Source organism: Telopea speciosissima, chromosome 3 (genome assembly GCF_018873765.1).
Source record: "Telopea speciosissima isolate NSW1024214 ecotype Mountain lineage chromosome 3, Tspe_v1, whole genome shotgun sequence".
In the NCBI taxonomy this organism is placed as follows: Eukaryota; Viridiplantae; Streptophyta; class Magnoliopsida; order Proteales; family Proteaceae; genus Telopea; species Telopea speciosissima.
In genome coordinates this window covers 65,925,247-65,952,891 of record NC_057918.1, presented here as the reverse complement: position 1 = coordinate 65,952,891, position 27,645 = coordinate 65,925,247, and the positions used below count along the sequence as shown (strand labels likewise).

Here is a 27,645-nt window from a genome sequence, read left to right as displayed (position 1 = left end):
TGTGGTGTTCATTTTACGCACCCCTGTGTCAGGGGCTCGAGGCTCAGGGCACAGGGGCAGTGTGTGGTGTGTGACCGGGTGGTGTTATCTTTTCCTATATTTAATTATCAAATTTTATTTGGCAATAAAATCATAAAGACCTGGAACTGGCTCTTGAGCCGGGCCTGGCGAGGCCCAGTCCACTGCAGATTTTAGGAAGACCGAGAGGGTGTGCCATCCATAAATCAAAATAGGCAAAGACAGAAACACTTTCCCTTGCTGAGACGCTTGACTGAGGGACAATCTCTTCCTTCTTTCTCTGCTGTTGGTAGGGAAAAAAAAAGGACAAGAACAGAAAGGACAAACATGGCGAGTGAAGGAGAGATGATGGTTGAATCTGCAGGAGCTACAGCAGCACCTGCAGAGATGGGCGAGATGAGCGAGACGAAGCCTCGGCATCGCCTGGAGCGAAAGTGGACGTTTTGGTTTGATAACCAGTCGAAGCCCAAACAGGGTGCTGCTTGGGGAAGCTCTCTTCGCAAAGGCTACACCTTTGAAACCGTCGAAGAGTTCTGGTGGTACGTAGTCAGAGAGTTGGAACTCATTCATAATATTCTTTATTCTTCTGTTCATAATGAATGATTTCGTTGAGCAAGAACTGAAGTGAAAAGAAGAAAGAAAATTCTTCTTTTGCATCACAGTCTGCTTGATTCTTTTATTTATTTTTTAATTTTTTTCTTCGTTGATTTTATTTTGTTGGGTTTTTGTCCTCCCCTATTTATTTTTTCTTAGTTATTTGTGATTCGGACTTGTTTGAATTTAAAGGTTGCCTTTTTTTCTGTCTTTTTCGGCTTACATAAGCTGTGATTTGACCCCCTACAGCAAGCAACGATCTATGCGCTCTTTCTAATTTTCATTCCGTCATGATTTTCTAGATGTAGATACAACCCATGTTTCTATTTTCACTCAGATCCTCCCTTAATTTTCAAGTAATTCTCTTTGCAGCTTGTACGATCAGATATTTCGACCTAGTAAGTTTCCTGCGAATGCCGAATTTCACTTGTTCAAAGCTGGGATTGAGCCCAAATGGGAAGACCCCGAATGTGCCAATGGAGGCAAGTGGACTGTTATCAGCAACAGAAAGACCCACCTCGATGCCATGTGGCTTGAAACTGTATGCTTTTTCTGTTATTTGTTTCTCCTTTGACAACAATTGTTTCAAAGCTTATTTCTGATATAACTATAACTAATCTGTGACCAATGATTCCATTTTGTAGCTGATGGCACTGATTGGCGAGCAATTTGAAGAAAATGATGAGATCTGTGGGGTGGTTGCGAGTGTGCGCCAGCGGCAGGACAAGGTTGCATTGTGGACTAAAACAGCTTCCAATGAAGCTACTCAGGTTAAGTCTATAGAAAAAAGATTGCCTTTTTAGATATCTGTATCACTCTGTTTGATATGGTTTTTTGATATCCTAAATGCAGTATTATTAGATTTCATATTAAAATTTGTTGAAATTGACCAATTTGTGTCTTCATATTTTGGGTAGTCGCCGAGTGTAATGGTTGGTTAAATCTAATTTCCTAGTGCTCGATTGACTTTGATATTCTGTGGTTTGGGGGGGGGGGGTGGTGGTGGTCTGTGTATGACTAAGAACTTGTTGAAATTAGTTGTCAAATGCTGAATGGTCATCACTATTTCATTTTCAAAAAACTTGTGATGGTATGTGCTGGATAAAGAAACAATAGAATCCTCTTTGAATAGAACAACTTTCTCCTTCATTGGTTCTCTTTTCAACTGTGGCTAGAAACTAGCATTCCAACTCTTTTTTCATTTGAGGGGCACAAAATTTGTGCATTTGACATTGACAATCATGTTAGGGCCCGTTTGTTTGACGAAAAAAAGGGGTGGGAGAGTTTAGATGTTTTCCATGAAATCCCAAAACCCATGGTTGATTGGTTGGATTGGGGTGGTAAACTACTAGACAACCTGTGAAGTCATTATTATAACTGTCGGCTGATGTGGCATGCTAATTTTCCCTCCCCACCCTTCCTCAAAATCCTACCGTTTTCGGTAGGACTTAATGGGAGAAGGGAGGAGAAAGTGCTCATTAACCGTAATTAGCATGATCGCCTTCAACTTCGGAGTCTCCTTCCTTGGGTGCAAAGAGAGAGAATAGGGAGGTTGGGGCTGCCAGTGGCCATAGCCAGTCAGAAAACCCGATGCGAGCGTCGATCAAAACAGAGAGTTTGCAACAACTTTTCACACCAGACCCGGAGTTCTTGTTTCAACCCCACACCAAACCCAACACCAGACTCAAATCCTGTGACTGTGTATCGGGCAGCAACGATCTTCAAAATCGATTTGTTTGCACAACAAGTAAAAGAATTTTGTCTGGAGCTAGGGTGTAAAGGGTTTTGATTGGTTGGTTAGTTTGCTACTGCCTGTAAATAACTTCTGTCCGGAGCTCTGAACAGTCATTTCGTCTGCTCATTTGATTCTTTGTTGTGGATCAGTTAACCAAATGAACAAAGATTTTATACAAAAAAAAGTTTCTTTACACATGAGTGCGCAAGATACCATTCATCCAGTTGTCTAGAGTTGGTTCGGGGCGTAGTTGTAGGTCGGTTGAGGAGGGCTGAGGCCAACTAGATGGTAGGGGAAGTGGGGCGAAGTGACGGGGGAGTGGTAGCTAATATATGCAGAGGGGGATGGGGTGCAGCTAGCTGGCGGGGAAATGCTATGAAGGGGCTGGGTTGGGTGCTGGTCAGGAGATGCAGAGGAGGAGGAGATTGAAAAAGACGACGTGGATGATGAGGAGGTTGAAATTGGGTATTTTATTAATGTTGACCCCACTATGTCATGTTTCCCATCCTTTCCTTTGCTTCCCTTTCCTGTTCCATTACTCTACTACACATGGGTCCCACCCATTTTACTATCCCACCCCTTTCCTTCCGCCAAACAAACAGGCACTTACAATTGAGTGTGTTGGTTACTTTTCTCTTCCATACCTTAGGTTTATGGTTTGAGTCTCAGCCAAAGAAAAATGCACAATACAGAAAGTCTCGAGGCACATTGCACACAGCATTAAAGGGTTAAATCCTTTGACCATAATGCATCAAAGCATTGATCACTGATGTGGATGTTTCATTGTTCCCAAATATGTTTTAAAACAACACTGTTTGCCCTTATAAAGAGACCAACGCTTAAAAGGATTATGGTTCTTATATCTAATTTTTTTCCAGTTTTTCGGTGTGCTTAAACTAGCCCTTCATTTTTAGGCACAACAGGACAAGGACCCTATACATCCGACTGAACTTGATGGAATATTTGGGGAATTGAACTTATGTCAATGAGACACAAGCCCTCTTTATTTATAATAAATGATAAGAAGTACAAGTTACAATTATACCCCTAGGGCAACGCAAGTTAAACCCCAGTGGACAATTATCCCCTTGTACCCATATTACAACACTCCCCCTCAAGTTGGTGCATAGATATCAATCATGCCCAACTTGCTAATAACAGAAACAAAGCTCTTAATAGAAAAACCCTTAGTGAACACATCAGCTAGCTGATCACCCGATGGGACAAACGGAATACAAATAACACTTTGTTCTAGCTTCTCCTTGATAAAGTAGCGATCAATCTCCACATGTTTGGTTTTATCACGCCGGATCGGGTTATGGGCAATACTGATTGCTGATTTGCTGTCAGAGTATTGATGCATGGGCACCTCAACTAGGACTCCAAGGTCCTGAAGTAACTCCCTAAGCCAAAGCAACTCACAAATGCCATGGCCATGGCACAAAATTCTGCTTCTACACTGGAACGAGCCACCATTGCTTGTTTCTCCAGGTGACTAAGTTACCACCAACATATGTATAATAGTTAGAAGTAGATCTCCTATTATCAGGGCAGCCTGGCCAATCAACATTTGTGTATGACTCAATGCGAAGATGGTTATGAAATGAGATGGGAACACCTTTTCCAGGAGTAGCCTTTAGATATCTCAAGATTTGGTATCATAGTTATCAAGGCGTTGCCTAGGCATCCATGCCCCTTGGTCACCTTGGACGCCTTGGGCGCCTAGGCGGGCGCCTTGCCGCCATGGCGATGTCGCCGTGATTTTTGACCCTCTAAAACGCCATAGTCGCCTTCCCGCCTTGATAACTATGTTCGGTATACAACATCCAAGTGAGATGAATATGGATCATGCATGTATTGACTAACCATGCTAACAGCAAAGGCAATGTCCGGGTGAGTGAGATAAATAGATTAGTCTCTTAAAGAGCCTCTGATAGCTACTCTTGTTAACCGGTTCTCCATCCTTTTTGCGATGATGAGAATTAGGATCCATAGGCGTGTCAGCAAGCTTACAACCCAACATTCCTGTATCGGTCAAGAGATCAATAGTGTATTTCCGTTGAGAGGGAAATACCTTTAGCTGAATAGTCTACCTCTATGCCTAGAAAATACCTCAATTTTCCCAGGTCTTTGATCTCAAACTCTTGTCCCAGGAAAATTTTCAAGGAAGAAATTTCCTCCATTCTACTCCCAGTGAAGACAATCTAATCAACATAAACAATCAAAATAGTAATATGGGCAGATGTCCTCTTGATGAACAGAATGTGATTGGCATTGCTTTGCTTGTAACCAACGGATACCATTGCCTTATGAAACGACCAAACCAGGCCCTGGGAGATTGTTTTAAACCATATAAAGCACGGTTGAGTTTACAAACCTTCCCAGGACTCTCCTGGGAAGCAAAACCTAGTGGGATATTCATGTATACTTCTTCCTCAAGCTCTCCATGCAAAAATGCGTTCTTGACATCCAGTTGTTGGAGGTCCCATCCTTGATTCATTGCACATGATAGGATTACTTGGACTGTATTCATCTTGGCTACCGGTGCAAAAGTTTCCTGATAGTCAATCTCGTAAGTCTATGTGAACCCTCTAGCAACCAACCTTGCTTTGTATCTGTCCACAGTTCCATCAGCTTTGTGCTTTACCACGAACACTCATTTACATCCTACAACCCTCTTTTTTGAAGGAAGCAACACCAATTCCCACATGTCATTCTTCCCAAGGGCCCTCATCTCTTCATTCATTGCCTCTTTCCATTATGAATTAGCCAGTGCTTCCTGCCAAGTGTTAGGGATGGAAACAGACGATAGCGAAGAAACAAAAGCATGTAAGGAAGGAGAAAGAGAATCATATGATTACTACATTAGAGATGGGATGTTGGGTACATGTTCTTTTTTGTTTTCGAGCAGCAATTGGTAAGTCTAAAGTTGGATCACTAGAAGGAAGAGATTTACCAGACAAATTTGGAACACATGTAGGACTTGAATCCGGTAAGGCCGATTGGCTAGGAGAGATGGTGGTGGTCTTGGAAGCTTGTCCTTTGTTGTTCTTTCTGTGAGAGCGTACAAAAACCTTCAAAGGAGAAGTAAGTGGTGCTTGCTCCCTCTGAACCGTTGGCTGAGGTGGAGGCTGTTCCTCTTGCACCATGGGCTGCCCTCTTCAATTTCTTCATCTTCTTCCATCATGGGCAGCTCCAAAGGAGCAATCATGAAAGACACCTCTTCACTTGGATTACTAATCTCCCCCTGAAGTGGTGTAGGAGAGGAGTAATAAGGGACCGTTTCTTGAAAGACAACGTCCATGGAAACAAACATCTTGCGCGAAGGAGGGGGATAACGTTTGTAACCCTTTTGTGTTGCAGAATAACCCAAAAAAAGTGCATCGAAGTCCCCTAGGATCAAGCTTGCCATGCACATAGTGATTTCGTGCAAAGGCCACACAACCAAAGACCTTCGGAGGGACAGTGAAAGTAGAGGAACCCATGAGAAGATCCAGAGGGCAGCAGCCATCTAACATACGAGAGGGTATCCAATTAAGGAGATATGCAGACAAGAGACCAACATCGCCCCAAAAACGTGGAGCAACAGATATGGAAAACATAAGAGAGCGAGCTAATTCCAAAAGATGGCAATTCTTCCGTTCAGCCACCCTATTCTGAGTCGGCATCTCAACGCTGCTGGTCTGGTGTATAATCCTATGATCATAGAGATAAGACTGGAGAGCACCAACCATATATTCTTTTCCATTATCCGTGTGAAGAATCTTAATCTTGGCATCAAATTGGGTTTGCACCATCTTATGGAAAGACTTAAAACAATGGAAAACATCACTCTTCTGGTGAAGCAAGTAAAGCCAAGTCGTGTGACTAAAACAATCAATGAAAGTAACAAACCATCGAAAACCAGAAACAGACATACGCCGAGCAGGGGCCTACACATCAGAGCGAACCACACCAAAAGGAACTAAGCTTCTATTATCAGAAAAAGGATAATTATGTCTAGTCTGCTTTGCCAAAGTGCAAGCATCACAAATAAAACCATTTGGATTACACTGTTTAAATACAACTGGAAAAAACTTAGATAACGTCCCTAAAGGGGGATGGCCCAACCGGCAATGGCCCTTGTGGAGTTCATATAACACAAGGGTAGATGATCCAGGGAGAGAACAACAGTCGACAATGCTGAAGAAGAGCCCTCAAGCAAGTATAGACCACCATCCATCCTACCACTGCCAATTGTACTGCCCGTTTTCAGGTCCTGAAAATACAGTGGGTAATGTGGGACAGGATTGAAGGTTCAACCAGTCCAAAAACAGGATCTGAAATCAGGGGGGTGACTAAGGTTAATGGAAATAGGGCTGGAATGCTCGGATGGATTTAAAGGGTTGGTCTAGGGTTAGGGTAAGGTGATGGAATGCGACTGAAACAGTAGGGGACTAAATGGGTTAAACAAAATTCAGTAAAACAGCAGGTTTCCCCTCTGCCAATTTCAACAACAGGCCAGGAAAACTGAGTTTGGGCAGAATTGGAGAGAAATCCAATAGCAGCCAATCTGCTGGGCAGATGAGGCTGAAACTTGGATCAAGTGGGGGTCTTGGAGGGGAGAAGGTGTGCTCAAAAGATGGGCGAAAGGTGATGGTTAGATTGAGCAGGGGAAGGGTGTAATGGAATTAGAAGGTTAGGCTGAAAATAGAAAGTAACCTGAGAATGAAGGTCTGAGCAGCAGCAGGGAGTCTCGGTTGATGGGAAACGCCTTCTAATGCCTTAACAGCTTGTAGGAGATGAAGAACAGCAACTGGAAGAGACCTCCTGGGCTTCCCACCACTAGGAGTCAGCTAGATCATACACTAGCTTCTTGTCCAAGGATCAAACACCAAGAGAAAACTTCAGTAGAAGCAAACTTGCATGGTAGCAGTAGTAGAATGTCAAAATCGTGGGCTGCTTGCCCTCCTGGGTTGGATTTATAAACTGAAATAAAGAGAGCAAGGATTCAAAATTGGAAAGTCTCAAAATTAGAACCTTCCAATTTTGGACCTTACTTGAGTTACAAGACACTACCAGCGCAATTAAATAGAGGCTGATGTGAGACTGACTATTCTAATAACAACTTAAATAAAGAAAAGACTCAACTAAACTATGGGACCAGCATTTAAACTAGACCAGCTGAACCAACCGGTTCACTGGTTCTTACAAGACTCAACAAATAAAACATAAAACAACCCAGTGGAACCGTGGGCTACTGCGGGACAGTAGCCTACTCAAAATCGTGGCTGGTTGCCAAGGTAGGCAGCAGCCTTCTTCTTTTTCTTCCTTGAGTACACCCTTGGTTCTGCATCAGTGGGATGGAAAAGAAGTTACTTCACAGTTTAAATCCTTTGTTAGACTACTAATAGACAAAAATTAGTAGAAAAGTTAGGGACATGCAACACAAAAGAAAGAGATAAAGTAAAGGAACATTTAATGGACCCTTTTCCTGAACAACTGCATATATCTCCAAGTCATAAGTCGAGTAGCGCTTCTTTGCATCATTTAATTTTTCGCTATAAAAAGCGATTGGGTGCCCTCCTTGCATTAATACGCCACCTAAGCCGACATGTGAGGCATCTGTAGCAACCTCAAATGCTCGGTCAAAATCTGGTAGGTGTAAGACTGGTGCTTTGGTCATCTTCTTCTGGATAAGGTGGAAGGCCTTTGTTGCCACTGCTGTCCTTTCAAATTTTCTCTTACTAGACTTCATACATTCAGTAATAGGGGCCATAACAGCACTGAAATTTCGAATAAATCTCCTGTAGAATGAAGCCAAACCATGGAAACTTCGAACTTTAGTGAGTGTCGTAGGTACCGGCCAGTTTTTGATGCTTCTAACTTTCTCGGGATCAGCTTCCACCCCCTAGCTTGAGACAATAAAGCCAAGAAATACAACCTTGGGCAGCATGAAAGAACACTTCTTGAGGTTCAAGTACAACTTCTCTTGATGAAGAACTCTCAAGACTTGTTTAAGATGGTCAATATGGTCATTTGGGTCCTTGCTATACACCAAAATAAGCAACCAAAAATCGACCAATAAAAGGACGAAGTACCTGAGTCATAACAAGCATGAAACTAGGTGCATTCGTCAAACCGAAGGGCATGACTTTCCACTCATATAGGCCATCCTTGGTTTTGAACGCGGTCTTCCATTCGTCTCCCGGGCGGATACGAATCTGATGATAACCGCTCCTAAGGTCTAATTTAGAGAAGATCTTTGCCCCGGATAGCATGTGTAGCATCTCATCAAGCCGTGGAATGGGGAACTGGTACTTGACAGTTATTTTATTTATTGCCCTGCTGTCCACACACATCCGCCACGAACCATCCTTCTTTGGAGTAAGCAAGGCTGGTACAGCACATGGCCTTAAACTCTCCACAATAAAACCCTTTTGAAGAAGCTCATTAACTTGCCGTTTGAGCTCATTAAGCTCCGTAGGACTGAGGCGATAAGCTGGTAATTTGGTTGCACCAGACCAGGTACCAAATCAATGGCATGTTGGATATCCCTCATAGGTGGGTAACTCATCTGGCAGCTCATTAGGGACTAAGGGACCACATGGTCCACATCAGAAAAATCAGAAAGTAACTCTTTGATGGGTGGAGAAAATGTTACCTCGGGTTGAGGAGTAACCTCCCTTGTAACAAGAGCCAATACCATTCCCGTATCATGGCTGGTATGGAGGAATTCCTTATGAGGAACGGCCAGCAGTTCTTTGTGTGGTACAGCCAGCATCTTCTTCTCATCACCGATGCTCTTTTGGTTGGTTCTCAAAGCTCTGTTGGCACAACTCAACGGGTACATTGATTGGATGGAAGACGGTGTAAACTTCCTTGAACTGGAATATGCACTGATTTTTTCGTCACCAACCATGACATCATTGTCATACATCCATGGTCTACCAAACAAAACATCAGTGAGGCGCATAGGAATCACATCACACCATACCTCTTCCTCATACCTATGAAGTTTCAGTGATACAAAACAACGCTGATTTACTTCCAAGGTGTTACCATTCAGCAAGGATACCTTATATGGTTGAGGATGCTTCTCCACCTTCAAGTTTGCCTTCTTCACAAAGGTGTCCAAAGCAAGATTCGAAAACTCGGTCTCGACCAGGTCGAGTTTTTTGAGATCTCGGCGAAACAATGTATTTTTTTTTTTTGGGGGTTTCGGAACAATGTTTCAGTGGGCAAATGGCCATTGTTTGCTTTGAAACTTTATGGGAAGCTTGTTTTAGGCTTAATAAACATATTTAAAGGTTCAAATTGAAAAAAAAAAAAATACCCAATTTGGTGTTTTGAATTTGCACCCTTGGCTGGCTGTAAAGGCCGAACTTTTAATGTAAACTGTCTATTCTACACATTGTTTGAAAGTAAAATAAGTAAATTATGCAATAATGGTTGAAGATTGAAGACACATAACTTTGAAAAGAAATAGTTAAAGACTTAAACCATAAGTCAATAATACATAACAGAAGTCCCAAGTCTCAAGTCTCAAGTCCCAACTCCCAAGAGTCCGAGACCTAACAATAAGTCAATAATTCCAACTAGGCAACTACCAAGTACAATGAATAATAATACATAAGCCCAAGTCCCAAGCCCCAAGTCCCAACAAGTGACTGCCTACTGATATGGACTATGACGTGCTGGATCGAGTCCACTTATGGTCCGATGGAGACGACGCGCATTGTCCTCTGTCTGCTTGACATATGAATGCCATGTCATGTTGTTCGAGAAGAAACGACAGTAGTCCTCCACAATTGCACTATAAATGGTCTCATCTACATACTGCATATAACCTATCCTAGGGTATAGGTCACCGTAATATGAGGAACCAATCATTGAGCCACTCTCATAAAATCCATACGGATACATGTACGGATGGTGGGTTGGGTAGGCGAAGAAACTATCGACAAAGGCTGATCTAGTATGTCCCTGTGATTGTGAGGAGGCATCATAACCATAACTCGGAACGGATGAAGAAGATCCATGATCCCCAACACCAATGGAATGCCAATATGAACTGTACTTTCCAGTAAAAGATGGGGCACGCCAATAACCACTTCCTCTACTTTCCCCTATACTCATCTCGCCCATAGTGCTAGACAAGCTATCAATGTCCATGCAATCAGCCTGCCTTCGGTTACGATTTTTTCTCTTGCAGGTGTTGGGACGTCCTCCGTGGTCCGTATCTTGTGTGGCATGATCAAATTGGGTCTCACCCGTGAAACGAATCGGCTCCGGCTGGCGCTGCACCTCCTGAATCTCCTTTCCTTAATCATATTGCTCTTACATTCCTTCATATCTATCACCGTCACCACCATCATCATCGTCGTCACCGCCATCGTCACCATCACCATCGCCATCACCATCACCGTCATCGTCTCCATAACCTCCATAAGTAGACGGACCGGATCGAGGCTGAGTCTGCTGACTACTTGAGGAAGTGGACCAATCAGGGTCCTCATCATCATCTACACCGGGTGTGGGCTCGAACGGTCGAGGTATCTGTGAGTGTATCCGACCCTCTATAGCCATGTACTCATCCATATTAACATCCATCTCACTGGCTATATGTGGGTTAGGCCTACCCCCAGGTTGATCCATCACCGGTTCACCTCTATCTCTAACCCAATCCACAATGGGATCCTCATCATCTAACTCGATCTGGAAAACATCGGCGAGCTCGATCTGGGAAGTGTCATTCTCCATACCAAGGAGTATGTGTTGCATCTTCAGCCTCATGTTTAAATGCACATACACCAAGTCAGCTAGGCGTTGGGAACCTAATCGATTGCGCCTCTTTGAGTGGATGAGCGAAAACGTACTTCAGTTTCGCTCACAGCTAGAGGCAGAACATGTCTGGGATAGGACCTTGATTGCTACCTTCCTCAAATTTTCTGCCGCACTCCCATACAACACCCACCATTCAGCTGCATTACAACAAGAGCACAAGTTTAAATACATATGTAAGTAAGAGAATATACTAGTATACTACTTATTAGTTATTACTTAATTGCTTACCAGCATCACTACAATTTTGGCCAGCCTTTGCGGCTGGGGATCCAAAACTCCCCATTGCATCCCTGAAACTTTTCATCTATACCCATTTGGAAAATTGTGTATGTTAGGAACCTCATCATATGCGTAATTATTTATTATATTCATAAAGAAGTACACAACTCACCTCATTGTTGCAAACAGCCTGTTGGGTTTTACTTGGTTCCAACTTCTCAACCACTGCCTTCACTGCTTCTATAAGGTTTGTTTTCATCCCAAGTCTATGGTTATATTGATACTTGGGGTTTAGGTAATATGCTGAAAATTAACATATAGAATTATAGATATTATCAATGTATTCTATATTTTATGAAGGTATGAATAACAAAATCTAATGTGAATTAGACACAAATTAAAATACTCACCAATCTTATGTAGTGGATTCATAAGTTGAAGCTCCCAACGGTCTTTGATAATCTTTAGGTACTTCGCACTGCCACGTGGCATAGTATTGTAGACTCTATCTTTCAACATGTCTACAACAGCATACAACTGTGGCATGGTGGGCTTGAAAGCACAGTCCACCATCCTCAAGACCGAGACAACTGGGTCTAACACGTTGACCCAACTGGGTCCAAAACTCCTTAGATGCAATGGTTGTTTGTGCTGCCCTACCACCAGGGGCACTCGACTCCCTCCACCAAAACCATTCTTCAGATGCAAACATAGCTCTGAGTCCAGTCTTCTTTGTCTCAAAACTCTTTAGAGCAATGTAGTTTGTTGCAAATCTGGTGATTCTGGGCCTGACCAAGTCCCCACCACACTTCTCCCCAAGCAAATTCAGTGCAAACCCATGGTTGTAAACAAAGGTGCTCACTTGTCTAGCTCTCTCAACAACAGACTGCACCAATTTCAGCTTTCCCATGTCCTTTCGTATCAAATCAATGCAATGGGCTGCACAAGGGGTCCAGAAGAGCCCTACTTTTTGTTGTTCATCATCTTCTGGCCAGCCTTCTTAAAGTTACTTCCATTGTCCGTCACAATCTGGACAACATTCTGCACTCCCACATCCTTAACAACATCCTTTAACAACTTATAATGTATTTTGCATCTTTTACCTCCTTAGATGCATCTACAGATTTTAGGAATACTATCCTCTCATCACAATAAACCATAAAAGTGATGATTGATTTTCTTGTGGGTCCAGTCCATCCATCACACATGATCGTGACCCCGTAGCTCTCCCACATCACCCTCAGCTAATCTATATATTCTTTCAGGTCGTTTTTCTCTTTTGGTAAATAAACATTCATCACCTCTTATGCAGTGGGCCCCTTGACCCCTGGGCTAGCCTCAGCAACCGCATCTAGCATCGGCTAGTAATAGGGCCCCGTGTTGACGTTTGCTGGGATGCAATGGAATAACAACCACTTAGACACAACTTCTCCAACCATTTCCTTCACATTACCCCATGCCCCCTTAATGCTGGGCTGCTTGTTGCCTTTTTTTTCTATATCTGGCGGGATCCTGCTATAGTATGGGGTCCACTCATGGTGGGACCACTGGAACTGGAGGTGGAGGTGGAGCTGCCCTAGTACTCTTAGATCTCCTGAAGGGAAATAAAGGATGCCTACCACCTCCACTACCACTGCCACCTGCCGTCATGGTACTAAATCTCGTTTCGTTTCGGTGTTTCGGTCTGACCGAAATTTCCGAGATACCAAAATTTCGTCGAAATATGGTATTTTTCTGTGGGTGTGAAATGCCAAAAATGACCGAGATTTCCGAAAATTTTGAAACGAGATTACCGAAATTACCGAGATTTCCGAAACGAGATGACCGAAATTTCCGAAATATTCGAAATATTGCATTTTTTTATATCGGACTTGCGTTTCGTTTCGGACAGGTCGAGATACTCGAAATATTTGATATCTCGACCGAAATTTCGCGAGTTTTAGTACGATGCCTGCCGTAGACCGACCAGCTCCTCCTCTATGTCTATCCTGCTCATCATGTAAGCTGGCCATGCTCCACGCCTGTGCCCACCTAAAATCTCTAGCCTCCGCCTTTGTCTCCACATCATCAGGCACATATGTAGGGTCTTCACTGTCATAATCACTATCACGATCCCCCTGTACACCAGTTCGGCGGGTCGCACAAACTGCCTCCTCAAATGCTGCTTTTTGCTTGTCCTTTTCTGCTTTCCTCCTCTTCCCTCCCTTCATGCTCTCACCCATAGCCCTAGCAACCTCAATAGGTACCTCCGTGCATGTCATCACATCTGTGGCACTCCCTGCCAAATGTTGTTTCGGTCTCGTGGCCCCACCTGAATTCATCACTTTATGACAATAGTTACATAGTGTTTTTCTTTTGTCACCATCAATAGGAACACCATGCTGCCATGGTGCCATGCTCTATCTCTCCTCTCACCTCCACCTCCCCTACCTCCTCCTCTGCCTCCTCTCTTACCTCTTCCCCCATCGCCTTCACTATCAACCATGATATCACCTCCTTACTGTTGGCTGTTGCATAAAAAAAAGAAGCCATTATAAACATGAAAACATCAAACATTCAAACTATGGTACAGAATTTGCAGCCTCATATGTGCTTCAATTGTTGTACCATAAAGGCATAAACATCCCTTATTTTTCTAATTAAAACAGAAATTTTTTTCTTATTTCTCCCTATTTATTCAATTAAATATTGGGCCTAATACTCAAAAAACAAGTATGATACAGCATTTGAAGCCTCATATGTGCTTCAATTGTTGTACCATAAAGGCATAACATCCCTTATTTTTCTAATTAAAACAGAATTTTTTTTCTTATTTCTCCCTAGTTATTCAATTAAATATTGGGCCTAATACTCAAAAAACAAGTATGGTATAGCATTTGAAGCCTCATGTGTGCTTCAATTGCTGTACCATAAACTTCCCTTATTTTTCTAATCAAAACAGTTTTTTTTTCTTCTTATTTTTATTTTTTTGAATATTGTAAATATTTTTCAAAATTAAAAAAAATTTATTTACTTGCTGAAAAATAAATTCGACACTGTGAGTCGTAGATCGGCCTCTGGTGTTTAACATATATATAATTGAGCTCCTTCCAAGTATTAACCTTATTTTTTTCTGATTTTGGTTGTAGGAAAATCATTTTTTTAACCAGAAAAATTGGTTTTAAAAAAAATAGAAACAAAAAAAATATTTTGACACCGTGAGGTCGTAGATCGGCCTCCGGTGTGTAACATATATATAATCCACACCCATACAACAAGTATTACTCATATTTTTTCCCCAAAAAAAAAGGTTTTGTGAATAGTAAATTTACCTAAAATGGAAGAATGTAGCCAAATGTGGAGGAATATGGAGCTCCCAAGTCTCTTTGTGGTGAATCCCAGTAACAAATGGTGAGATTTGGCCAAAAAAATGAAGAAAGTAGCTCAACCTTAGTGTTTTTCTCCTTCTCTAGCCCAAAGAGCTCTGTTTCGACCGAGAGAGTTCGACGAATTAAAGGTCGAGACATGGTTCTTTTATAAAGCAATTTTAACTTAAAAGCCGATATCTTGCGAGATTTTAGAAACTCACGAGATGTCGGCCAAGATTTTCAAAATATGACATTTTCATATTCCGTATTATAACTTGTCTCAGCTGTGTCGAGATTACCGAGATTTACGAGATTTCGGCGAGATTTTGAACCGTGATCATACCCACATTTTGACTTCCAAGTTTTTGCTTTAAGAGCAAGGCTTAGCACCTAATGGTGGGAGGGGAAATTTATGTCATAATTCAAAGCAGGCTCATCTTGTGGGTGGTGCCTGTCTATGGGCTTGAGTGTCTGCCTTAGTGGGGCTTATTGGATACTGTTTGATCATACCCACATTTCGGTGCCCAAGTTTTGCTTAAGAGCAGGGCTTATGGTGCCCAAAGTGAGATCCTCCTCTTGTCACAACACGAAAAGGCTCAACCTTGGGTATGTGAGGCGGGGAACTGCTTCTAGCATGGGTCAACGATTCGTCCTCTGGGTAAGATGCGATGGCTGCTCAGTGATCTTGCTGGTTCCACTAGGTTATCAATCAAAATGTGGGGCTAGGACATTGGCATCAGCAAAGGATGCCCAGTGGAAGGCGCTCCTTGTACCCTATGTAACTAGGTGCAGAGTTCAAAGTGCTTCTCAATGCTAACATCCAGCATGACCAGGTGTTTAGGGTGACACTCTAATACTGGGTAATCTGATATCTCGCTCGGCGACTCACGAGTGACAGATGGCCCACTTTCTGAGTGACCAGTTTTGGTTGGGGGGGGGGGAGATTGGATTAGTTGAGGATTGTCATCTACTCATGACCATAGTTGTCAAGGCTCCTAGGCAACCCAAAGCGTTGGAGGGCCGCCTAAGCGCTTAGGTGACAAGGTGCCCTAGTACAGCAACAGCAACAACAATGTGGACTGAATCTATGCACTAATTTGCATTATATCTAGCAACTTACTATGCCAACAACATATTCAGCAACAGCATATTACAGCAACATCATTACAACAAGGCCAATCAATATATGCTACTATTAGCAACAACAGTACAGTAACAGCAAGCCTTTCCTGTTATATGCTACTATTACCGCTTAAAAAAAAAGAGAAGAGGAATTAGTGGAAGCAGAGAGTGGGTTTTGTGGAAGGACATGGGAGAGAGGGTCTCAGGGAGGGGATTGGGGAAAGAGAAACAGAAACAAGAACAAAAAAGAGAAGAGGAAGAGGAAGACAGAAGAAGCAGAGGAGGAAAAGAAGGAAAAATAAACAAAAACAGAAATCAGAAGAGAAGAAGAGGACGAGGAGAGAAGGTACTGTCACTGAGAGTCCAGGAGAGGTGTTGTTGGCGTCGTTGCCGCTGGAGTTGCCACCCATTGAAATCGCAGAGCCTCGATGTTTAGGGTTCTTTGAAGTCTATTTTGATCACGTATTCATGCCTTTTTTATTATTTTCTTGTTTCTTTTTTTATCTTTTTTTTTTTTTTAACATCTTTAAGCCCTGATTCGAAGTATTTATGTACCACAATAATATACACCAACCAATGAATAAGTTAGAAAAGGAATCTCATTCATTTAATTAGAAAGAAAAAGCCCGAACTGCCAAGGCGAAAGGATGCCTTGCACTCTCAGAACCGACTGGACACCAAGGCCGGGCCTAGGCGACGCCTGGACAACTATGCTTGTGACATTTCTGTAGGTCATGAGCGCCCTCATCTATTAGTGACATTTCTGCAGGTCATGAGACATTTTGGTCGATCATGGGTGGCCTCTTATACTCGTGACATTTCGGTTGGTCACGAGTGCCCTCAAGTCAGGCGCCCTGAAATTGATCATCTTCAAAGTGAGGGTGTCCTCAGCAATCAGGTCAGGGAAAGTTTTTTACCTCACCACTCATTCCGTGAGTGGAAGATAGGCGTTTGACCATGACCATGTGGCTTGACCACATGAATGTTCTTTATGTTCAACAGAATGATTGACACCATGAGAAATATCCAAGTGAAACGGGGATTGTAGACGGCAACAGGAAGGGAGTGACCTTTGTTGACCCGGCACCTCCATGACATCCATTATCACCTTGCACTTTAGCTGATCTTTGAGAACATCTTGTCGGATTGGTGGCCACTGCCTTTCACTCAATCGTGATTACTGATCAAACTAACTATCCAGTGGTGGCAGATGTGGTTATGTCACGGGAGAACCGTGCTTCTTGAAGTAGAAGAAGAGACAGAGGGAGTGTCGCCGGTCCAGACGGTAAGCTCTCAGCTAGCAATGGATGCATCGAAGGCTATCAGTGGCCAAACTCACTTGGGTGCAACCTTTACAAAGCACGCACTTGGTCTCTGCTTCACCCTTGGGTACTGGGAAGTATGGGAGTGGTAGTAAGGTGAGGGACTTGACAGCCACTTGATGGCAAGGGCGAGTGCCAAAATGCAGCCCAAAGAGTAGGCCACTATGTGGAAGGATTTCCCCTTGAACAGCTCTAGCTCTGACCGTTGGATCATTTTCATGAGCTTCCTTAGTGTGTAGAGAGAATCTATTGGCTTGGGACTCCTCCCAAACCCAAGCAAATCCACGACAATCACCCAGTGCATCGTTTTGCCACCCTCGAAAAGTTTGGAAAAATTCAGAATGCCAACAATGAGATGAATCCATGAAAGAACAAAACATTTTTTGTCTTACACTTGTCCTTGAGCCCTTTGGTTCAGAAGAATAGGGAGCTCTCTTTTTGCAGGAGGAAGTCCAAGAAGTGCAGGTCATGCAATCATAGTCAGACCACCGGAGAATGGGATGCGATCGCTACCGTTCGCTCTTGCCTTGTAGCGTCTCCACAATGTAGTTGATGTTGAATGTCTATCTCCTGGTTCCATTCTTGGTCCTCTTGCGAGTCCAGACCATGTCCGTCTGTGAAGGTAATGGTAGAGAAGCCCTTGCTGCTGGTGAGAGGCAGAAGATGCACCTCACCATAGCGTCAGCGTGGCAGAGCAAGCCAGCTTCGTCAGTGGTGGAGCCCCTCTTTTCTCTTTTACATGCTGTCACAGTGGGAGATGAGGGATTGGTTTGATCTCCTATCCACCAAGTTGAAGGAAGTGACCCCTTTCCTTTGAAGGAGTGATTTGATTCTGAGATAGGCTTTTTAGCTGCTGATCGAGTGTGGCCAGTGCTTTTCTTGCCTTATATTTGGTTCAACCTGAACTAGGATTCTTTCTGCACTGCAAGGAGAGAGTAGTTTATCTTTTGATTTTCATATTATTGTCATCCTCAAAGAAGTGTAATGGAGAGGCAATTGTTTCACGCTTATAAGAAAGGAGTGGATCAATGGTGATGGCTTCTGAAGTGAGTAAAATTGCAGAAGCATTTGACTAGACAATCTTAAGTATATACTTGAGCTGAAACAGCTGCCTTAACAATAAATCCCACAAGTAATTTGGTAACGGTTTCGGTGGCCAACCAAGGTAGCACTTGGAGCTGCTTGCAGGCGAGACTGAGAAGAATAAAAACAAAGGAAAGAGGCATTGAAAGAGATGAGGTTTTCCTTCCCCTTTTTTCTATTCAAGGGCTTTCCCTTCACAAGAGCAATAGTGCAGGACAGACCCATGTGCTAGGTCTCTCACACTCTAGTCAACATATACTTGACAATGAGGCAAGAGGTTTTTTTGCTAAACCATACCAGAAACTGGGGTCGCGATGGGTCCAGAATACTTGCACCTGCCATATGACAAAATATTCATTGTTGCCGAGGTGGAGAAGAGAGCACACACCTAGTCAACCCATCCATAATGGAGTCACCAAATTGTGGTGGTGGGTGGGGGAATGTGAGATGCGTGGGAACGGGTTCTGCCAAGCATCTTGTGGTCAAAAGGGGAAGACCAAGAGAGGAGAACGTATTTTCGGTTTGTCTCTTTCTTAGGAGGGAGGATTGGGAAATGTTCCACCATCATTGGGCTTCCCTCTTCTTGCTTTTATAGATTAGATCTGCTTTTTGTTTCCTTTTACCCCCATTGTGACGTGACAAGATGACAAGTATGACCTCAAATCATATGTGAGAACCTCGAGTCTGGCTGGTGCAAAGATTGATTAGCTTCTTAGTTGTGCTTGCCAAACTTGAGCAAGGGTCCTAGAGGTCCCTAACCGCCAAATCTTAACCCTTTTGAGCAAGATGGCATGTATAAAGTATGGTGTTGGAATGTAGCAAGAGATGGGTCTGGATTTTATTATGTTATTTTTGAAAGACCCATGTGGGGGACATATGGGGCTCATTAGAATATCATGATGGGTGCTTAGATTCTACACTATCTATCCCCTCCAGGATTTTAATGAGCCCCATAATCCTGGTAACTAATTGACCTAAGCTGTCACCCCCCCCCCCTCTGCCCTATTTATACTTTTTTTTTTTGCATATGTAATTGTGCGTATGTTGCATGCAGTTGTTAATTAGAACCAATTCATAAAAAATGGCTAAGTATATGTATGAAATAAATAAATCACATATGAATTGGTCTGGAGAGACTCTGGACCTGCTGGACTAGAAAAACTTCTTCCGTTTTCTTTCTATATGTATTTAGTGGTATACTCTGTTAAGTTACTTGTCTACTTGACCGAAAATCTAATCCTGCTTTGACATTTTCTGTTTGTCTTGAACACATAATTGACGTACTGTTTGCTTAATTTCGGCTAATGAAATTTAACTTTATCAACAAAATTATAAATGACGTTTTGTTATATGCAGTATCTGGTAGGACTTGAAGACAACATAACATTAGAGCTTCACCTTAACTGTTGCACCTTTTAAATCATTGCAGACTCTTTTTAACAAGTCTGTAAAGGTATGCTTCTGTTATTTATGTTGATTTTTCAATGTATGTTCCCTTGCATTATGTAGATGAGCATTGGGAGGAAGTGGAAGGAGATCATTGATGTCACTGATAAGATCTCATACAGCTTCCATGTAAGTGTCATTTGGTGGTAATATTTACCATGTCATCATGCTTGAATACCCTCTTCCTCAGATTTACCCTTTGCATATTGCAGGATGATTCAAGGAGGGAAAAATCGACTAGAGTTCGATACAATGTGTGAGCAATCCTTCATCACATCAATTTTTGCCCGAGATGTGAACTGTGATATGATCATTTTATGATGATTTTTTCATATGGATCTATTAAACAAAAAGTATCAAGTGATCTAATTGTAATACACCTTGGATAAGCCTAGTGTTTTACAATATTGATAATTCCATCTCTTACAAATTGTTATGCTCTTTGTTAATCTGCTTTTATGGTGATTGCTATAAAATACATAGATTCATAAAATTGATGGTTGACTGGTTGGTCATCTCCCCAATAAGTTATGTGGGCAATAACCCCAGAGAGGGATATAATTCTTCCTGCAGCAGGTGTTCCAGATCCAGTTGGAGAAATCCTTCTCTGCCCATTAGAACCTTGCACGGTTTAAAATAGGATCCTTTAGGGTCTTCTTAAGCACTTAATAGTATTATGGGATCTGTTTGGTTGCAAGGGAAATTAAAGGGTAGGGAAGTGAAATTTTTTAAACCTAAAAATGAAACTTTGGTAATCATTATCCAACATGATTGTGTAAACTATTTAAATTTCTTATAATATTTAGTCATGATGCATTTTTGAGGTATTTTTTATTTTACTTTTCAAATTCCTTGGGATTTAAACATAAAGTGAATTGGGTTGATTTTGAGTTAGTAATATAACCATGTGGGGTAATGTTGCAAAAGTTTCTTTCTTAGGTTTGAAAATTTTATTTCCATACCTTTCCCTTTAATATCTTTTGGAACCAAACGGAGTCTAGGGAAATGTGGGATGCGGTTTCATCCAAAACAATAAAAAAAAATGTGGGATGTTATTACTTTACACGGCGAAAGGTTTTATGGATGGGTTCACCCATATGGAGAATCTATAGATGAACATACCTATTTCTGTCACATGGAAGGCTGATGAAGCAAATCTAACCATTTGAAATCTAGGGAATGTTTGGATCATTAACCCTCACATGTATGTCCATGTATCCTTCTGATCGTATGTATGTGTACCACCTTTGTAGTTCCAAACTTTTCAATGCCCTGTTTTGCCATATGGCTAATTCCACCCTTGGACTCTACTGTCCAAAATGGAGTTTCTCATCCAACTTGTCACGCGGAAGAATTAGATCTATCCACCTATGGAAAGGTTCCAAACGAGTGTTCCATCCATAAAAGCTTTTCCCATTTTGTTATACATGTTATGTAGCTCTTTGAACAACAATTCCATATTGGTGCCATTTATTTCCATGTAAAAGATGTGGAAGACAAAATTTTACCTAGAAAATAAGTTTGAAATATTGAAAAATAATCCATGTACAATATAATTTAGGGAAATTTATAAAACATCCCCTGAAAATGGGTTGAAACTCGGATCACCCCCTGAAATTTGAAAATACTCAGATCACCCCCTAAATTAGAGCCCTATACTCAAATTAGACCCTACCGTTAGTTAACTGATGAAGTTAGCTAGTTAAATTTTTTAAAAACCCTAAACTACCCGTGAGAAGAGTCAATTACTATTTTACCCTTAAATCTAAAAATCCAACATGTATTTTTTTTTTCTTTAATTAAGATAAGGAATGGGAATATTCCCTCTCCTCTACAACCACCATTGCCCTAGCAGCCGCCGCCGCTGCCACCGCCACCACCACCACCACCACCATCTCCACCACCATTACCGCCGTGCAGCCCCATCCCACATCATCCTCTTCCCGTGCAATCATCACTACCCCCTCCCCCTCTCTTTCTCCTCCCTTTCCTCTCTGTTTTGCTGCTCTTCTTCTCCTCCTTCCTATTGCCACCGCCACAGCCAAGATCGAAACCATGGCTAGGCTTAAGAACACCTGCAACTTTTTTTTTTGGTCAAACAACTGCAACTCAATCTCAAGGAGTTCACCGGAGGGAAAAAACAGAAAGAAGAGCTGAAATCATCCCTAAAATCATCCGCTGCTATTAGATTTACACAATTCGTTTTTTTTAATAAAGAATTTTTTTTCTTTAATTAAAATTGGGAAATCCATGTAGCCAAGGAAATAAAGGTTCAGGCAGAGAGGAAGAAGAGTTCAAAAGAGCCCTTTTCTTTTTCTTAATAGGTTTTTCATACTGAGCAGTATTTGATTGTCATCCTTTTCCTTCTGTTTCGGATCGGAGGGGAGGGCTTGGTCACTCGTTTAATCTATTCGACGAACGAAATCTCAGTTTCTTTCAACTGTTAAGGAGTTCACTTATTGAATCTTGAGGTGTTACGCTCTTTCCCTCGTGCTGAGGGTGGGGTTTCTCTTTCTTGGTTAGGGTTTCCTCTCCAGTTCTTGCTGGGTCTACGATTAGCAGAGGCGCGGTTTCCTCGAGAGTGAGGCTGCCCTCCCGTGAGGGGAAGCGTGCTCCATATTTAGATTTGTAGTAGGTTTCCGCTTCTATGATCAAGGTTTGGGGGGTTTCGTTCTTTGGCGATCATTCTTTTGCAAATTTGAGGTTTTTTTTTCCCTTTAATTTGAGGTCTGTTTTTGGTATTTTTGTGATGACGTTTTAATTTCTTTATATGTCTGAGTTAGTTTTTTTTTTTGTTGCATTTCTGGGATTGAAATTAATAGAAGTTGTACAAAATTCTGATTTTATGGCTTTCGGCACCCCATATGTGTTAGATCTGATCGAATTGATTTGTTTTCAGTTGTTTTTTCAATGGAGTTGAGCTTTGATTGCTCATTGGAGTTGAGCAAAGCAGAGGCGGCAGTGGCGGAGTTGCAAGGAAAGGGGTGGGGTATTTTAGGTTGAAGATGAAGGAAGGGTAGTTTTGTAAATTTATTCTAATGATTTAGTACAAGGGTAAAATAGTCCTTTTACACCAATAACTAACAGCATACTAACACCGTTAGTGTAGAGGGGGTGATCTGAGTATTTTCAAATTTCAGGAGGTGATCCGAGTTTCGACCCATTTTCAGGGGGTGTTTCATAAATTTCCCTATAATTTATATCAATTTTTACTTAAGAGGTTCTATTTGTTTCGTTGTAAAATTTTTCATGATATTTTACATGAAAAGTTTCCTCTATGTAGATTTTTCTACTTTTTCAATGCTCTTGGTTTTTAACATTTTACATCAAAACAAACAATGAAAAATCTTATTGTACAAGAACATTTTTCTTTCTGCCTTTTTTCTTGGACACAAACGGAACCAGAGGGAAATTTTACAATGAAATGAGCAGGATCATTATGTACAGAATGGATGTAGAATTGATTTTATAAGAAACCTCAAACACGATGGCTGTTGTGACTTGTGACAAAATATTTGCAATTGGTGCTTAGACTCCGTCTGTTTCGGTGTAAAATTTTTTACATGTTGAAAATTGAAATAGTTTTCCAATTTTACATGTTGGAAAGGCAACACAGTTATGCTCTACAATTTGATCTCAGTGGAAACTCAATTAGAACAGTAAATGCATCTTGACTTGCTTAATTAAAAATTATAGAACAGAAGGTATTCAATGGAAAATATTCAAAGAAACTATACTGAAATTAAATTACAATATATTTCATCAAGCAAGGAATCCAAGCCTTTCTCCATTCTTCTTTGCCAATCGAATCAATCCTTGTCTTTGTTTGGCATCTGCCCCTATCGATTTACAGAATTCAGTGATTACCTGAAAAAAAATTTTTGATAAGTTTAAATTTTCCTGTCACACAAAAAATCCTTAAAATAAGAAAGAAATAAAAAATTGAGAAAAGGGTACCTGTGAGTGCAAAGCAATGGCTTTGCCTCTAATCTGATTGAATGGTTTCTTGCCAATGAGATTGCGAGTAAGAACAACAACTGGTGCAAATACACCTTTTCCTTCATTAACGTTCTTCATAATTGGTTGTGACCTAACTGGCTTAGCCACACGAACCAATCTCGGGACTGAGTTTGTAAGGGCAGTGTAATTTTCACCAACAAAAGAAGTCCCCCAGCTTCCATGGAATGAAGAACAAGAAAGGCCTCCTTTGAACCCAGTTGCAGAAATTGATGTAGCCATTGAAGAACAAATCAAAGGATTAGCTATTCAGCTACTTTAGTCTTCTGCTTGCTCTTAGAATTGAACTGGTGAGAGGTGTGTTTCCTCTTTCTTTTGAAAGGTTTGGGTGTAAAGTTGAGAGAGCCTCTGGTTTACGATTGGATCTGAGAGAGAGAAAGAGAGGCAAAGAAGGCCACACGTTCACGTTGGTGGGTGGGTTTGAAGATGTGATTTTAGGTGGACGACGTGCCTTGGTTTTATAGATCCGTTCCGTATCTCTGGAGTCTGGACTTTGGAGAAAATAAACTCTCTCTCTCTCTCTCTATGGTCCCCATCTAATGTTATTTGGTCCGCGGATGGCTTTTGGGTCGAACACTTGGCATTGTTTTTTTGTCGGTGTGGGGCCCACTATCATATGACCCGTGACAAGTAAGGCTGCAATAGGGTCGGCTTAGGCCGAGCTTTCCAACCTTGACCTGTTCTCAGGCCTATGTCGGGTCTGATCCTGATTGGCCCTAACTATGGAGAAAGGCAAGGGAGATGTAGGGGCTGATTGGCCCTAACCATGGAGAAGGGTAAGGGAGATGTAGGGGCTGGGCCAAGATGGGGAGAAGAAAGAAGAAAGAAGAAAGAAGAAAGAAGAGAAAGAAAAAGAAGAAAGAAGGAATAGGAGATAAAAGAAGACAGGGCTGGCCAAGCTTAGCCCAAGTCCTTAATCTTGGTCCGACCCGACACTGAGGGCCAAAAATTTCTAGCCCTAACCCGCCCTCAAGCTCAGGTCTTGTTCGAGTAGGGCTCCGATCGACAGGGCCAAACTTACCCTTTACTAGCAAGGGGTTTAAAACGATAGATTTGGTCTAGTTTTGGTTGAAATGTGTTCAATTTTATGCATATATTGGTTTAGATTGAAACTGGATTGGTAAGGTGTTTGGTTGGTTTTGGTTTGGTCAGATTTGATTCATTAATCATTTTTGGTTTTTTTCTTGTTTCAGTCCAAATAATTGGTTTTGATCGGTCTTATTGGCCAATTTAGACGATATCGGTCTTTTAACGGGTTCAAAAAATCAAAATCAATACCAAACTAATAAGAGTTTGATTGGTTCGATCGGTTTTAATCGTTTCAACCACGTTCTCATTTTCTACACCCCTACTAACCAACCGTCCATTCTAGAAAGTTCTTAAGTTTCTAAGAACCCTCCATTGACAGTTCTTTGACTTTGACTATTCAGTAAGGATGCATCAAATTGGATGGCCAAGAACATCCGATGAAGTTTCTATCAAGGCACATGTGAAACCTGGTAGTTGGGATGGAAGTATCAACTGGTGTGTCCTATTGCTTCTACCCTTCTATTCCATGCCAAAATGTGGTTCTCTTTTGTTTAGACAGAGAAATTAGAATGCAATTCTTTAAGATTGTATGGCTTATGGCTCTTCCATTGAAAATATAGTCTCTATGCCGACACTTGAGACTAGCTAGTTCATTTTCAAACCACATACCCTCGTGGGTTTTACTTGGCTGGTTTAAGACAATGTGCTTTGATCACGGGGTTCTAGGTTTGAGTTTCCACGAATGAAGCATTACACGAGGTGAGGGGAGGTTTCGTGTAACCGGGGTTTGGTTTGAAGAATAGGTAAGAGTTATAGTTTGAAAAAACGAATCAAAATCAATAGAATTGATTGACTTCGATTTCAAATAATGTTAGATTCTCAAAACTCATTTTAGAATCAATCATAAATACATATTTTCTTTATGGGAAAATGTTTTCTGTGCCGATGGCGCAAGTTGAGCCCAGACACATGGAGGTGGGCAAAATGACCACCCTGTCCCTTTGAATGGCAGGTCTATGTGTCTGATCACAGATTGCACTATGGCACGGAAAACATCAATCCTTTTTTTATTTTTGACCACTGTTTGTTTTAAAGCTTTGGGTAGATGGACAGAAATTGAACATTCTAGAGGGCTCCATAGAATATTTAGACCATGTGGTAAGAATGTGAGATATTTTCCCAAGTCATACTTGTTAAAAAACACGTGTCATTAAGAAAATTCCCACTACTTGGTTTGTATGAAAAATTTTTCTCAGGTCGAACACTTGGCACTTTTGTCACAATGTGGGGTGACCGCTCTCTGTGGCAAATATGGGTGTCAAATGGTTGGTTTGGCTTGGATTTGATCATTTTTTTTTTCGATATTTATTGGGGCAGAACAAAAACCTGACCAATAAAGTGTTCAATCAGTTTTGATTCGGTCTATGGTCTATTATCAGTTTCTTATATTGGCCCCTTTATCAGTCTATTATCAATTTAGTTTCGATTTTCATATATAAAAACAAAAGGAAGAAAAAAGATGTAAAAAGAAATATTAAAATTTTCGATTTTATCAGGTTTTTTTTTTTATTTTGGTCCAAATGATCAGTTTTAATCGATCTTATTGGCCGGTCTGATCAATAATAGTCTTCTAACAATTGTTTATAACTAAAACCAATATCAAACAGATATAGAATTCGATTTGGTTAAATGTTGATTTGGTTCAATCAGTTTTAATCGGTTCAACCATCTGGTCTCATTTTTGACATCCCTGCTGGCAACCGTGATTCCAAGAACCTGTCTTTATTGACATTTCTTTTGTCTGTCTAGAAAGTATTCATCAAATTGGACGGTCAAAAAACGCTGCAACTCCATAATAAAAATATTTTCAACAAAGATACAAAAATAAAAATTGGACGGCCAAAAACATCCGATGAAGTTTCTATCAAGGCACATGTGAAACCTGATAGTGGGACCCCTTCAAGTATCAATCAACTGCCCTTCTAACGCATGCAAAAACGTGGTTCTCTTTGTTTAGAGACTGAGAAATTGGATTGTAATTTCTGTTGTTATATCATCACCCATTGAAAATTGAGATTCCATGTTGACAATTAAGATCAGGGTTTTAGTTCATGCACCGGTCGATATTGATAGATATGTATTGGTTAAATCGGGTCGTATCATGTGGATACTGAATCAAAAAGTTATGGGTTTTTTTTTGTACAAAAAATTTAGGGTTCAAATTGATTCAGTGTCACCATATCGACCAAGTATGAGCATCAAGCATTACTGATGTCAATACAGATCAGCCGATATGCCTGATACATATTAATATAGGAGCGTAAAGGGGCTTTTCCAAAGAGGGAGGAGAGAGGATAATACATATTGGGCATCCAGACGGCGGGCCCAATCTTTTTCTCATATTTTAATTTGCTTTTCAATAATATTAACATTTATTTTGTAGCTAAACACGTGTGTGTTGTAGGTATACCTGGGAAGGTCGATACATTTGATGTGGAAGGTAAGGAGTGTTGGGGACAAATGTGCAACCGGGAGGAAGAACCCAAGCAACAATCTTACACAATGTAAGGCATTTACCATGGTTCGACGAGATTGCCTACATCCACACATGAGAACTAGAGATCTTTTACTATTTCCTGAAAAACTCTCTACATCACTCTTCACCTCACAAAGTATTCCCCTTTGTTTATGACTAGGGTTTTTTCACACAAAGACAATATATAGGGAATGCAAAAACTCTAATCCCCACAATTAAAATTCTATCTCCATACATGTAATGGACTCAAAACCCGACCCAATTTCAAATACAAGCCTAGTCATAAATATATAGACCTGCTAAATAGAAGATACACCCAACCTCAACAATCTCCACCTTGACTTGGATTTT

The 27,645-nt window shown here is 41.3% G+C and overlaps 2 protein-coding genes across 2 annotated transcripts; one reads left to right on the top strand and one right to left on the bottom strand.

Annotated features, from left to right (window-relative positions):
• Positions 1-303: 303 nt before the first annotated feature.
• On the top strand, positions 304-20,147 carry LOC122656986 (eukaryotic translation initiation factor-like). The gene is made up of 5 exons (XM_043851709.1): positions 304-557; positions 985-1,153; positions 1,257-1,382; positions 19,776-19,841; positions 19,925-20,147. The coding sequence occupies exons 1-5, from the start codon at positions 346-348 to the stop codon at positions 19,970-19,972; spliced, it is 621 nt and encodes a 206-aa protein (XP_043707644.1). The 5' UTR covers positions 304-345; the 3' UTR covers positions 19,973-20,147.
• A 3,228-nt stretch (positions 20,148-23,375) lies between these two features.
• LOC122655684 (protein PROTON GRADIENT REGULATION 5, chloroplastic-like) lies at positions 23,376-24,005 on the bottom strand. The gene is made up of 2 exons (XM_043849953.1): positions 23,670-24,005; positions 23,376-23,579 (listed from the first exon to the last, which is right to left on the bottom strand). Exons 1-2 carry the CDS (start codon positions 23,949-23,951, stop codon positions 23,475-23,477), a joined length of 387 nt encoding a protein of 128 aa, XP_043705888.1. The 5' UTR covers positions 23,952-24,005; the 3' UTR covers positions 23,376-23,474.
• Between the last annotated feature and the right edge of the window lie 3,640 nt (positions 24,006-27,645).